Source organism: Balaenoptera musculus, chromosome 8 (assembly GCF_009873245.2).
Source record: "Balaenoptera musculus isolate JJ_BM4_2016_0621 chromosome 8, mBalMus1.pri.v3, whole genome shotgun sequence".
Classification (NCBI taxonomy): domain Eukaryota; kingdom Metazoa; phylum Chordata; class Mammalia; order Artiodactyla; family Balaenopteridae; genus Balaenoptera; species Balaenoptera musculus.
The window spans coordinates 15,187,398-15,201,507 of NC_045792.1; the positions used below are offsets into that span (position 1 = coordinate 15,187,398).

Genomic DNA, 14,110 nt, shown 5'->3' on the forward strand with positions numbered 1-14,110 from the left:
GCCCAGGCTATGCCACTCTCAAGCTAAAAATCTTCAAAAGAAGAATGTTCCATGGAGCTTATCCTATTCTGTCTATGTAAATAGTAAAATATTAAAACATGGCTAACATGAAAATAAGTGAACTTGCATTCCCTGCGCCCACATCAACTAACTGCAATGACAGGACAGCCAGGGGGACGTCTTCAGGGGAAGGACAGCAGGGGGAGACTAGGCATTTGTTGTGGATTATCCACAAATGGATGAATGAGAACTGAGTGTCTGGAAAACCCAGCTGACTCCATGCTCCTCTCCTTTAATTCAGGTCCTGCCCCTCATTCCATCGCGGGGCCCACGGCCTGAGGCCTGGCCCAGGACGCACACCCAGGCCCCTGCGCACAGCCTCCTGCGCCGCTGTTCGGCAGGGTACCCGGGGGACATACCCACAGCACGGCTCTGCTGTCAGCTCAACCGTGCTCACACTCCTTCTGTCTCCTCCTGTCACAGCCCCAGGTCCTTGAGTATAAGGCAAATTCCTGCTGTTTTTTTCCAAAAAGACTTTGCCATCTGCATGAAGAGGGGGGGTGCAGGAGAGTGCCTGTACGAACCATTTCATGAATATTTAAAACACCCCCCAAAAGCTATGAGGTCTCCCATGCTGCAATCCCCCTCCTGCGGTCCAGAGCACAAAGGCAGGGGCCCTACAATCCACACGGCTCAGGAGGGTGGGAGTGGGAGACAGGGGAGCTGAACACCATGTCCTTGCATTGATCCCGTTCTGGGGAGACCCCTCCCCACCGCAAGCCAAACATCAGTCGGTTTATTTTCCATGTCTCATTCCCACCCAGTCGGTCTCAGTTCTTTGCACTGCTCCCCAGTGTTGTTAGCGCTTTCCAATCACACTGACATCATCCTGTTATTTCTAAGCCCAGCTCCCTCCCTCCCCTTTGATCTGCTGATGGTCTTTTCACCAGCACTACAAGGCCATCTGCTGCCTGCTCACCTACCCTTCAGCCTCCCCTCTTTCACTCCCATCCATTCTCAGTGTCTGTTCCAGGAATGTATCCCTTTTGATTCTGTAATAGACTAGAAACGGGTTTAAGTTGAAGGCAAGAGAGGAGGGGGAAGGAGACGGAGAGAGAGAAAGAGAGAGGCATTCTTGCCATCCTACTGCCCTCTCATGGAATCATGAGCAAAGTGATTGTTGACAGCGAAACAGGGTAAAACAAACCACAGAATAAGCTCTCCATCTCAGGCTGCCGGGGCTGCCCAGGAGCAGGAAGAGGTGGGCAGCTCAGAGGACCCAAGGTCTATAAACTGGGACAAAAGCCATTTTAAAGGGCATGGTAAGCAGAGGCAGCTTTGTCTGTCCTAAAACCCCCGTTCATCCCCACCACTAACCTTCCCCACCAGGAAAAGCCCCAGTTCCTGCCTGAGGTTAGAACACAGGAACCCAACACTCCATGTGGCAAAAAGAACTAAATCTGCCGGGATGCTAGAGATGGGGCGGGGGGAGGGAGTGTATTTAACACCTCCCACTCCAGACATTTCTCCCCATCACACTGGGTTGCCTATTTATATTAAAGAGGTTATAAAAAATACATTTAAAAGCTCCCACTCCCCCAAAGAAGCATATAAAGATCAGAAGGGAAGCTTCTGAAAATCCAGGACATGTCAAAGAAGAAAATCCCTTTTTTTGTTGACATTTGTAAACTATTATAAAGGAAAAATTAACTAGTCCAAGTCAAAGCACATTATGATTGATCCACATCGGGATCTTCAATCCACCAGCTGACGCAGGGATCCAGTGTCCACTCTACCCAGGACCTGGGAAAGCCCAGAGAAGAAAAAAGCACAACACGACCTGCCAGGATACCCTCCGGTCCCAGCGTGGCTCATTCATTCACGCACCTATTCATCCACTCAATCGCTCAGCAAAACATACCCACGCACTTCCTAAGTTCCAGGGAGCAGGCCAGGTTCCAGACACACAGACATGAACAGGGCAGAATCCCTACTATCAATTTGCTCAGTCTTGTGGAGACTGCCTTCTTTCTCCAAAAGCCAGAGAGTCCTCCTGACACCTCATTCCTACTCATGGACATCCAGGCTCAAAACCTGAGCTACTGATTCCATCAGCATCATAAGGTCTTAATGGCAGATGAGAAGAAATAAAGTTATCATTTCAGGGAACCAAAAACAGAAGGTTTTGGATTTAATGCCAACAGACCAGGCCCCATTCAGAAGGAAGTGTCAAAGTAGAGCCAGATCAGGTTGATGACACTCAGAAAATGTGTCACGTGGCAGAAAGCATCAAAGTCACAATCAAAACATATCTGACTGGGCAGAGCCAAAAACGGGGACAGTTTCTGAGGCTACAGAGTGAGTCTAAGTATAACATGGGGCCTGCCCAATGGCTAGAGCTGGGTCAGCTGGGAGAGCCCACCTACACCTAGGTGTCAGCCAGCATCCTCAACCTCAGCCACCCTGGGACCTTCCCCCTGGCTCTCAAGGTGAGCTGAAGACCAAGAAGTAAGAGTCAGAAACAATAAGACCGTGAAAAGGGATGATAAGGACATAATAATAAAAGATAATAAGGAAACATTTAAATCCATGATACAGGCACTGTTCTTTCACTGGTCAGTTTTGTGGTCATTCTAATAAATGTGAGTGATCTCTTTCAGTTCAAAGTCTTTAAAAGAATTTTCTATTTTGTGAAAAGTTTAACTGACCTTGCAATCAATATTTCAATGTCTGGGAAAATCTGAGTTGTTGACTTCATGATTTATTGGTTGTGTGAATACTTTGGACATATTTAGAGAAAGCTTAATTGTTAAAAATTAATAAATTAGACAGTAGACCAAGAACAGATAGTAGGGAATGTTCTTTTTCAAGTAGAAGAATGTACTGGGGTTTTTTAGTTATTACGACGACATGATGAGTTTCAGGTTTTGTTTGTTTGTTTGAAAGAACATTCTGGGACTTCCCTGGTGGCGCAGTGGTTAAGAATCCGCCTGCTAATGCAGGGGACACGGGTTCGAGCCCTGGTCTGGGAAGATCCCACATGCCGCGGAGCAACTAAGCCCGTGCGCCACAGCTACTGAGCCTGTGCTCTAGAGCACGTGAGCCACAACTACTGAGCCCGCGTGCCGCAGCTACTGAATCCCATGCGCCTAGAGCCTGTGCTCTGCAACAAGAGAAGCCACCACAATGAGAAGCCCGAGCACCACAATGAAGAGTAGCCCCCGCTCGCCGCAACTAGAGAAAGCCCGCACGCAGCAACGAAGACCCAACGTAGCCAAAAATGGAAGGAAGGAAGGAAGGGAGGGAGGGAGGGAGGGAGGGAGAAAGGAAGGAAGGAAGGAAGGGAGGAAGAACATTCTGGTGGGAGTGGAGGACAGACCAGGGAAAGAGATGAGAAGCAACAGGACTGCTGGGGGAATGTTCCGGAAGCTAGTCCCATCCATATTCTGCATTTCCCAGGCCTCGTGCCTTTGCTCAAGCTGTTCACCTGCTTAAAACATCCCTTCCACCCCCACATCTAAAACTTCCCTACTCTTCAAGACCGGGGTCAAATGTCTCTTCCAAGTTCTCCCTCATCTCTGGGCAGGTAATTTCTCTGCCCTCAGAACTCCTCCAAAGAGTGTACCTGTGCCCGAGCTCTTTGCACACCTGGCCCTGCTTTACAGGTTCCTAAATATTCATTTATTCAACATGTACTAAGCGCTCACTAAGCACAGAGTGCCCAGCATCCTTTCTCTCCAACTGCACACTCCCAGAGGCCCGCCCAGGCCACTCCTCACCAGTGCTGGGATCGACCACAGCACAGCTGCCGCCACACAGCCAGCATTCGACAAATGCTAAGCATCTGGACGGCGTTACACCTCTGTTCAAAACCTCCCATGGCTCCCGATGCCGGTGTAACCCAGTTCCAACTTCTCAGCTGGCACTCAGGTCCTCCATGACCCAGCGCAACCTACCTCCACTGCCCCACTTCCCACTCCTCTCCCACACGCGCCCTGGGCTCCAGGCAAAGGAGACACCCTCGTGCTCCGCTCCTGCTTCTGCCCGTGTGGTGCCCTGCAGCTGGAGCCCTCCCTCTCCACTCGCCTCTGCTCGTCCGGTCCCGCCCACCGTCCTTCCTGGCTCACCTCACATGTCAGATTCTCAATAAGGCCTTTCAAACGGACAGGAGACCCCGACTTCTCCCCACCCACAACACTGGGTTTTACCACCCCGACGGCCGCGCTGCATTCCACTCCGAGCCCCAGCTACGTAAGTCTCTCTTTTATGAGACTGTAAACTCTTTGAGGGCAGGGATCACAGCTAACTGAGGCGTGTGTGGCCAATAGCACCTAGCAAAGTGCCTCATGTAGAAACATTCAATAAACGGTGGTTATCTGACAAATGAGTGAATGGATGAATTCCTTTCCCCGCTTGTGCTTCCCCAAACCCCAGAAATCCCATCTGGACAGGACTGGGACAAAATGGTACTCTTTCCAAATAAGTCTCCCACAAGGAGGAAGGCTTAAGAAGGAAGGAGGGGGACTTCCCTGGTGGTCCAGTGGCTGAGACTGCGCAATCCCAATGCAGGGGGCCTGGGTTCGATCCCTGGGTCAGGGAACTAGATCCTGCGTGCTGCAACTAAAGATCCCGCATGCCGCAACCAAGACCGGGCGCAGCCAAATAAATAAATAAAAATTTTTTTTTTTTTTTTTTTAAAAAAAGAAAGGAAGGAGGGACCTGCCAGGCTGAGGCATCTGCCTGCAGGGGCTTCAGGCTCTTACCTCATACTCGAAGTCACCCCCCAGTGCCCTGATGTCCAGGTGCAGGTTCTTAAGAAGCTCACTTGAGCTTCGGACACTCTGAAAATGAAAACGATGGCAAGGAAACTGGTCAGCCCAGGGGGCCGAGAAGCTCCTCACTCGTTATACTTTCTGGGTCAGACCCAGCAGGTATACAGACTGAGCAAGGAATGAAGCTGCGGGCTGGAAAATCATTTTCACTTATTTTCAAAGTAGCACAGAGGTTAGCCAAAAGGTAAAGACAGCTCAACTATCCACCAGCAGATGAATGGCTAAACAAAATATGGTATATTCATACAATGGAATATTATCCGGTCACATGTGCTACAACACGGATGAACCTTGAAAACATTATGCTACATGAAAGAAGCCAGACATAAAAGGACAAAGACAGTATGACTCCACTTATATGAAATATCTAGAATAGGCAAATTCATAGAGACAGAGAGCAGATCAGGTACTGGGGAGAGGGGAGGATGCAGAGCTTTGTTTAAAGGGTACAGAGTTTCTCTGGGATTATGAGCAAGCTCTGGAGATGGATAGTGGTGACGACTGTACAACACTGTGAAGGTAGTTAAGGTCACTGAATTGTACACTTGAAAGTGGTTAAATGATAATTATGGTATACATATTTGACCACAATTTAAAAAAAAAAAATTTTTTTTTTTCATAGCACAGAGGGTTTCCAGGCCAAGAAAAGGATTCATTCTTACCTGGTTGTCACTCTCCACCTCATCCTCCTCATTGGTCTCCTCTCCTAAAGCCAAGAGGCTGAGAGCATTCTTGTCCTCATGGATGGAGCCCAGGAGACCCTTTGTATAAGCAGAAGTCTTGAGACCCTGTGAAGGCTCCAAAATAGAGAAGGAAAGCCAAGGCACTTACGGGGAAGACCCTCAGATTGCCTGGTCCTCTCTCTTTCTGTTTAGATGGCTCCCAGAGCAAGCCCACCACCTCCAGGAAGCTGACCCCAGCAGCTCCGGCTCACACTCATCCCTCCCTGTCCAACTCCTGCTGCCCTGGCTGCAGGGACTGGGAAATCACCACTGCAGCCCCTATGCCCTGGGTCCATCCTCCACCGCCCAGAGCCCACGTTCAGCATCCTCCAGGTGTGACTCACTTTCCCTACTAGACTATGAGCATTAAGGACTCAGCCCATGCCCTCTATCTCTCATCCATGGGTCATGGTTCCTAGCATGGAACATGGAGGCCCCACGGTAACTACACCGAACACAAGAAAAAGCATTTACCAGTGAGAGTTCTCCATGCTGACCAGACTCCGCCGAGCTCCCCAGGCTCACACTTTGAGATCCACGCAGAGCAGAGAGCGGGGCGTCCACCAGGCCCCTTAACGGGGCCAGACCCCCGAGAGGGATGTGGACGGGGGCTAACGAGGAGCCCAGGGCCTGGGCAACAGAAAACATCCTGTTACAAACCCAAGAAACCACGGGGCTCTGAGAGTGTGGAGATGGATATAAAAATAAAACATCTAAATCCTGCCCGCTCAAATTTAAACCGCCTCCGTTCAGAGGCTGCTAATGAAACACAACATCCAGAAATTACCATTGTGCCAGCCGTGTGAGAATCACGGGCTGGCTTCCTGATTCTCGTAACTCTGTGCCTATCTCTCAGCAAATGGTTCTTTCACATCTGGCAGATGCTGCAGAGGCCTCAGCTCTCCCTCCGGAGCCACAGAGGAAGTTGGGGGGTTGGGGGGAGAAGAGACAAAAGCCTCATCTACCAGCATGAGAAGTCTCAATAGATGAAGTTGAAAACGGATGAATCAAGAAAAAGCAGTCTAAGCATATTATTTACAAATATGGAAGCAAACACTGGAAGAAAGCCGTTGCCTCTGGGGAGGGGTACCCACACCCGAGGACTGCTATATTTCGTTCTATGCCTTCTGGCTCGACTTGACATTGTTTAATAACATGGGCATGTATTACTTCAATTAAAATAAATATTAACTATGAAAAATACACATGAGCAACAAAAGAACTCTCTTTCCGCTCTCCACTGATGAGGAAAGGGGCTGGAGGCAGCCTCGCCAGAGGCCTGTGCAGGCCCCTCCTCTGCCCTGTTCTTGGGATGGCCAAACGAAGGCTTTGTGCCAGCGAGGGCTGGGGAGAGAAACCAACTGGGCGGCAGAATTTGTGATACCTTGGGTCGCTCACGGACTCTTGGATTCTCAGTCTACTCATCTGCAAGACAGAGATGGATGATGTGTGTCTTGCTACTTAAGAAGGTTTGTTGAGAAATTCAGATGAGATACTGACGGCAAGGAGCACGTGTGCGTGGCCCAGGGCTACACCAGCGTTGTGGCATTGCTATCATTACAGGGATTCACATCACAAGAGTCTGGGCTTAGAAGCCGAGGCAGGGTAGCATTCTGGGGACAGTTTACAAAGAGCTCTTTAAAAATCCTCACACTTAAATTGTATATGAAACAACACAAAAATTCCATTCCTCTCTAATCCCACGGGGACTGAAGAGAGAATGGGGAACCTGAGGAGGTCAGGCTGAGAAGTTCAGGCGGCCCATCTTCTCACCCGCAGCTGGGCCTGGAGCCAGACCATCGGGCAGGCTCTGAACACGACCCATTTCTGCATGGGAAGGGCATCAGATGCTTATCTGAAAGGTGACACGAGACCCCCTCCCAAACCTTTGTAGGTTGCCAGTCACCTGGCCTGCTGCAGGGTATCTTCGTTAGGCAGAAAAGGAGCTGATAATAAAAAAAGTGGCCAACTTTGCCTGAGCCCTGGGCACCGGGGTAAGCACCTGTCTCATTTCACTCTCAAAACCATCTGAGGCCACAGTCCCCACGAGAGCAAACGGAGATTGGTGAGGTCAAGACCCCTGCCCCAAATCACAGGGCCTGCAATGAGGGCAGACGTGGGATCGGAACGCAGGGCAATCTCTAAGCCAGTATTGTACACTGCCTCCTGGCTATGGCGGAAAAGGAGCCCAGGAAATCTGCTCTGAGGTGAACGGTGAGCAAACCCAGCCTGCTCCTCCCAGCCAGCCCAGTGGATCAGCGAGTAAAATTCTTCCCACACTATATTTATGGAAAATTACAGACTCCTAACATGGCTAATTTGCTAACGTGCTGGGGGCCTGAGGGAGGGAGACGGGCCCGCTGAGGGCTTTGTTCTCCCAGGCCCTTACCAAATCAGTGGTTAGCAGGGAAATTATACATCCCTGGCTCCTAGCTGATCACGCACTATGGGCTGTGCGTGGCGTTGTCCTTCAGAGAGGATAAACTTGCTGCCATTGGGCTAATGAAAACTTTCACGATAATCTGCAGCTTATCTGATATTTATAGTGCTACAGTAGTTATTAGAGCTAACGGAGAACCAGGGCACGCCAGCAATTAGGAACCGAGGTAACAACTGGGTAAAGCCACAGCTGGGCAACAGCAAAAGAATAGCCGGGGAAATGCAGATCGACTCCCGTGGTGGTCTGTGATCCAATTTGCCTTCTGAATGAAGCAAGTGGTGACTCTTTAAAGGGAAAGAGAGTCAGAACGACAGGGCAAGCCCAACCCTTTGGTAGATCCCAATAGGGGAGGAAGTGAAGACCCAAACGCGGTCAGCACAAGCCTGACACAGGTTATTCACATGGTTCTGGAAACCCTGGGAGGCAAGGAGCAGAAGCAGCTCACTGAACAGCAGAGAGAGCCTGGGCTTCAGCCCCTCATGACAGTATTAACTCTCTAGTTCTGTGTGATTGCCAGAAGGGACTAAGTTCAGAGGCTGGGGGTAGGGTGTCTACTTGGGAGGACCTCTCTATAATCAGCTGATGGGGAAGGCTTCCCAAATCCTGGGACAGTACCTATATCTTGCATGAGTGCCAGGGTAAGTGCCACCTTGCTCAGCCTCAAAACTGATCATCTTCAGAGCATGTGAACCACCCATGAAGTACAGTTAGATCAAGGGAAGGGAAGTCTAGATACCCTCAGCCCCTCTCTTGCAGGTGATGGGGCAGAAGAAACAGGAACTGCATGTCATCCCACAAGATGGCCATCCTGGGTGGTTAAGGGATCAATAGTTACCGAGGGAGGACAGAGAACAGGAAAGCAGACCTGCTGGCTGTGTTAAGGTGTCAGCTCAACCTGCTCCCGCCCTGTCAAGTTCACTGAGCCTGAAGGCCGTGCTCTCTAAGAAGCCTACCTGGTTGAGAAGCTGCATCTTGCCTGGCTCTGTAGCAAGCCCTCTGCTGGAACTCAGCTGGACCAGCCCCTGCCTGAGGGGGCTGCTGCTTGGCCGGAAACGAGCTTGCCGAGAGGCCTCCTGCCCAGCCGGGGCGCCGGCCACCTTCTGAGGACGCTCCTGCATCTCTGGCCCCCAAGACAGAAATCTGGAGCCCATGGCTCTGATGGCCTCGTGCTCGCCCTCACTAGACATCCTGGAAGACTCGGCTGCCAGGCGGCAGACCACGCTGGCAAGGTCTCTGCACGGCCTCTCCCGCGCGCTCTCGGGCGGCCCCGGGCCCTCCAGCCGCCTGGAGAGCTTGAACACCTGCAGGACGTGCTGGTAGAACCTCTGGTCCTCAGAGTAATCTTCACTCCCTGACTGCTCCTCAGCAGAGCTCTGCACGTGGGACAACTGGGGCGCCAGGAAGGGGCTGGGGTGCTGCTCCCCGGGTCCGGGGCCTGACTGACCCACACCCCGCTCAGATCCCCGGGAGCTCTGCAGGTCCCACGGGAAGTTGGTCACCTCCCCCAGGACCTCAGAGCCCAGGTGCGAGGCCAGGCTGCTGCTGCTGCTCTCCAAGTCAGGCCCCAACCTGCCCAGCCTCCTGTCTTCTTCGGGGGGCTCCAGAGAGCCTGGGCGTGGTCTCTTCTCACTGGAAGGAGACCCTCGAGGGGTACTCACTGCAGGGGCGCTCAGGGCTGGTTCTGAGACCAGGGTGTCAGGGGGTATTAGCAAGAGCCCCTGAGGTGGACCTTTGGCTGAGGCCCCTGGAACCTCAGGGTCTTCGGGCTCTATTTTCTTGCTGCCCCAAGGGGCGTCCTTGTGGACAAGCTTGGAGACCTGTCCCATCCACAATCCCGAGGGCTCTCTCCTCTTCCTGCCCCTGCCCATGCTGCCCCCTTCCCCAGAAACGCCCTGCCAGCTCTGGTCTTCGGCTGGGCTGCTGACTAACAAGAACGGCTTGCTCTTCCTGGCAGGCAGCATGGGGTCAGAAGAATCAAGGGACAGGGAGGGATCCTCCTCAGGGGACAGCGAGGCAATGGGGCTCTGGCCCTTGTCCCCACCGGGGCCTGTGGAGCTCCGTTTGGCCATGTTATGGCTGTGCTGCTCCCCTTTCAGCTGCAGGCCCTTGAGGGCTTCCGAAAACTTCGAGTGGACCAAGGCCTGGCTCCTGCTCTCTAATGCATCCTGCCCGTTCTGGAAGGGCCCAGTGTGGTCAGGGCCCAGAGAGCCAGGTTTCTGCTGTCTGGTCCTCATTTCCAGCTCTTCTATTTCAGGGTCTGAAAACCCCAGGTAGATTTTCTCTGTCGCCTGCTGGGCTTTCTCCAGACCCTGCTGATCACCTAATTCTGCCCTGCAGTGGGCTGGGGACCTGCCTAAGATTTTCTCCACGTCGGCAAAGATCTGGTGGGTTCGGGAAGCTTGGCCCTTGAAGAGTGGCTGTAGCTTGCTGGGCAGGGAGCCCGTGAGAGGCCTAGGGGTGTCACCCAGCATACGTGGGCTCTTCCCTTTCTTAAAGGAGCCCTCACTTCTAGCCTGCATCTCTTGGTCTAGGTCCAGATCAGCCAGCCCAGGTGCTGAGAGAGGGGATGGGCCACGGAGAAAGGAGGAAGAAGGCAGAAGTCCCTGCTCAGGCTGTGTTTCCTAGATGGGTATATAAACAGGCAGAGAAAACTAAGACAAAGCACTTCTGATTTCTACTTGCTACCTTAGCCCTTGGCAAACCCTTAGCAGAAACCCACCCTCCATTTAAAGAAAAACACAAACCAATGAGGGGAGAAAAGCTAAAAACTCCCTTGAGCTTTGTTGTTTTCTGGGCCCTAGTTTCCTTATCTATAAAGAGGAGGTTGGACAAGATCAATGGCTTACAAACCTTGCGCCATGGAACCCACATATTGGTTCCGCCTGGTACCTTGGGGGTTGCTATCGTGGGCATGTGATGGGGAACAGGCATCACCAAGACCCACACCCCCAGGTTCAACCAGAGCAGCTCCACTTCTTCTTTATACACTGGCCCTCTATGGAAGAACTGATGTGAAGACAGGGTTCCACTGCTAACAAAAGTCTGAAAATCACCAACTAGATTATCCCAAAGGTACCATCAAGCTCTCAATTCTGTGATTGGTTAATTTCATAAAATCCACCATCCTTATCAAGGACTATCAGAAAGAGTCTAAGAAGGGAGGAAAGAGGGGAAACATAAGCAGGGATCCGAGCCTTGGGAACTTGGACTAGGTCTTCTACCAAAGGCAAGAGTTGATACTGCTCAAGAGAGGTCCACACAGTCAGGGAATCTTGGGGTAGAAAAAACCATAAAAGATCAACCACATCCTGCAAACATTCACACTAAACTCCACCCAGCTCTCCTCCAGAGAGCCCAAACCACCTGAGCCCGGTCGCCCACCTGGTCAGGCCTGCCCCCGGACAAACTCTGGTTTGCGCCTGTCCTGAGCCCTAAGATCCAGACTGGCAGCCCAGGGCAGTCCACTTGCCCTCAGCTCCTGAAACCACAGGAGGAATCCTTTTTAACAGGGAGCTCCAGGAACTCAGTCACACACCCAGAGCTCAGTCTATTACCCAACCCTCCACCCCAGAACCCTCACTTCATTCCCTCTCTCACCTTCGGTCATGCCAGCATCTGCCCAGATGCTGATTATCATCTAAAATAGTCCGGGGTTAGTGAAAAGCCCATTATACATCTTTCACCTTTCAAACACATGCCATTAGAAAATTCAGCCTCTTTGGAAATTATCTGTTCTCTTTTCTCCACCTGGAAGAATGGACTTGCTGCCTTATTTCTCAGAACCATGATTAGTAATATTGGGGGCGGGGGGGAAGAGGAGTATCTGTAGAGCTTGGAAATGATTAAAAAGGATAAATTCATCAGCAACTATCCAATGTCAGAACTGACACCTTGCAAAGGAAGGAAGATGGAGGAAATCTTCACTGAGAAGTAAGCACCAGGCACCGGTGGGAAATAAAGACTATAAATAACACAGCAAATCAACTCAACCATTAAAAGGGTTGAAAAGGTATTCCCAGTGTTCCCCACCTGGCTAAACTGGGTTCCCAAGTCCCTCCCTCTCCTCAACGTGGCCCACCTGCCTCACACCTGGAGGGACAAATAGAATGATAATGGGAAAGATAACTTTCAACTCTGAGTAAAAAAGCTACTTGGGACCAAGGTGATGGCACTGCAATCAAATTTCAGTTATCCACCATGAACCGAGGACACTGGCAGCAAAGGCCATCCACAGGGCCAGATAAAGCCTCAAGCTTTTCTTTTTGGATCTTGAAGGCACTGATGTTCTGACAACTGAATTATGGCCCATCAAACATCTAGGAATTTGCACCACTGAGACACATGATGAACCCACACGAGGAAAGCCTGGCTCGGAAAGGAGAGGAGAGGCACTCGCTCCTCTGGGTTCTCTGGCCTCCACCAAGTGCTCCCTGTGCCCCGACTCTCCAGAGGGGCAGATGGCATCACTGCAAAACCCCATCCTTAGCAGGGCACTCACTCACTAATCCTATTATGTCATATGTGCCTCCCAAGGTGGAAAAAGAAATTGCTTAGAGATAGTAACCACTTCTAGAAGCCTTAAAGGAAAATTTGCCAGAAGACAGGCATAATTCAGATGATGCACTATCAAAAAATTACTATATTATTGTTGTTATTCTTAACCTCCCAGCTGTAAACAGCTAAAGGTTCCCGATATCCCTCAGGTTTCAGGCCTGGCCTCTCTGAGAGCTGGCATCCACTGACTCACCAGGGGACTTTTGGAGGTCTCTTTGTCCTTCTTGTCTTTCTTTTCCTTTTTCTTTTTCTTTTCTTTCTTCTTATTGGCCCCAAGAGTTGACAGTTTCCCCCGCTCTTGGATCACCAAGTTCCGATAGTGTTCATCACAGGGATGGTCCCACATGGACTGCCCATTGGCAAAGTTGAAATAGTAAATATCACCTGTGATGTCCTGGCTGGGGATGAGCAGAGGTCACAAGTTAGTCCCTGCTCAGGTCCAAAGCTACATAGGAAAAAAAAAGAGGAAGAAGAAACATGGCAAGGAGGCAGAGAAGAAGGAAGAACTGTGGGGAGAAGGGGAGAGAGAGAAAAGGAAGAAGAGAGGAAAGGATTAACACAAAATTGAAGGGTAGGGACTTCCCTGATGGTCCAGTGGTTAAGAATCCTCCTTCCAATGCAGGGGACGTGGGTTCAATCCCTGGTCAGGGAACTAAGATCCCACATGCCTCGGGGCAACTAAGCCCGCGTGCCACAACTAGAGAGCCCGTGCGCCCTGGAGCTCGCATGCCACAACTAGAGAGAAGCCCGTGCGCTGCAACGAAGAGCCCGCACCACAACAAAGACCCAGTGCAGCCAAAATCAAAAAAATAAAAATTGACGGGTACCATTTGGCTAAGAATAAGGAGTTTCCTTAGATAGAAACAAATGATTGGGATACCTAAGGACTTCTCTAGATGGAGACGTTTAATTGTTAAGGTTCCTGAGAATTCATGATAGACTAGAGTAGGAATAAACTTGGTTTTAGATGGATAAATACAAACACTATGGTATCATGGAGATAAATTCTGGGATAGAACTTGCTTAATATTTTCATAAATGATCTGAAGAAAAAATATGCGCTGTGATAGCTCTGATTTTGCAAAAGACTCTAAACTCATAACAGGTGACAATCCAAGCTAGTGGGGTCAATCAACAATAAAAGAAAATAATGTAGAAGGTAGGTCTCAACATGAACAAGTCTAAAATAAGCCATTCATCCCACCCACCATTATCAGTAATCCATTAGGACAGCTAATAGAAAAAAAAAAAAAATTCACAATAGCAATATAAAAGATGCAATACCCAGGAATAAATCCAAAGTGTGCAAAATCTTCACAAAGCTTTATTGAAAATTCAGGGGAAGAAAAAAGAAAAAACAATTGGAGAGACACCCAGTGCTCCTGAATAGAAAGATTCAAGTCTGTAAACACGCCAATAATCCTCAAATTAATGTATAAATCCAATACAATCCCAATCAGGCTCCTTATGAAATTTGACAAGCTCAATCTCAATTCAAAAAAAAGAGAAAATATACAGTAAAACAGGAAAAATATCAGGGGTAAAAGACAAAAAGACATACA

The 14,110-nt window shown here is 50.1% G+C and overlaps 1 protein-coding gene across 4 annotated transcripts in view; it reads right to left on the reverse strand.

The window, feature by feature from the left end:
* CEP164 (centrosomal protein 164) overlaps window positions 1–14,110 on the reverse strand; it is a 72,782-nt gene that overhangs the window by 34,416 nt on the left and 24,256 nt on the right. For 2 of the 4 annotated variants that reach the window (XM_036861851.1, XM_036861849.1), the window contains exons 4-7: window positions 12,742–12,946; window positions 6,029–6,184; window positions 5,495–5,629; window positions 4,764–4,841 (exon numbers count right to left, since the gene is read on the reverse strand). In XM_036861851.1, coding sequence (XP_036717746.1) covers window positions 4,764–4,841; window positions 5,495–5,629; window positions 6,029–6,184; window positions 12,742–12,946 — 574 coding nt within the window. Of the gene's footprint in view, window positions 1–4,763; window positions 4,842–5,494; window positions 5,630–6,028; window positions 6,185–8,947; window positions 10,616–12,741; window positions 12,947–14,110 lie in introns of all 4 variants that reach the window. The other 2 variants (XM_036861848.1, XM_036861850.1) reach the window with 2 other exon arrangements.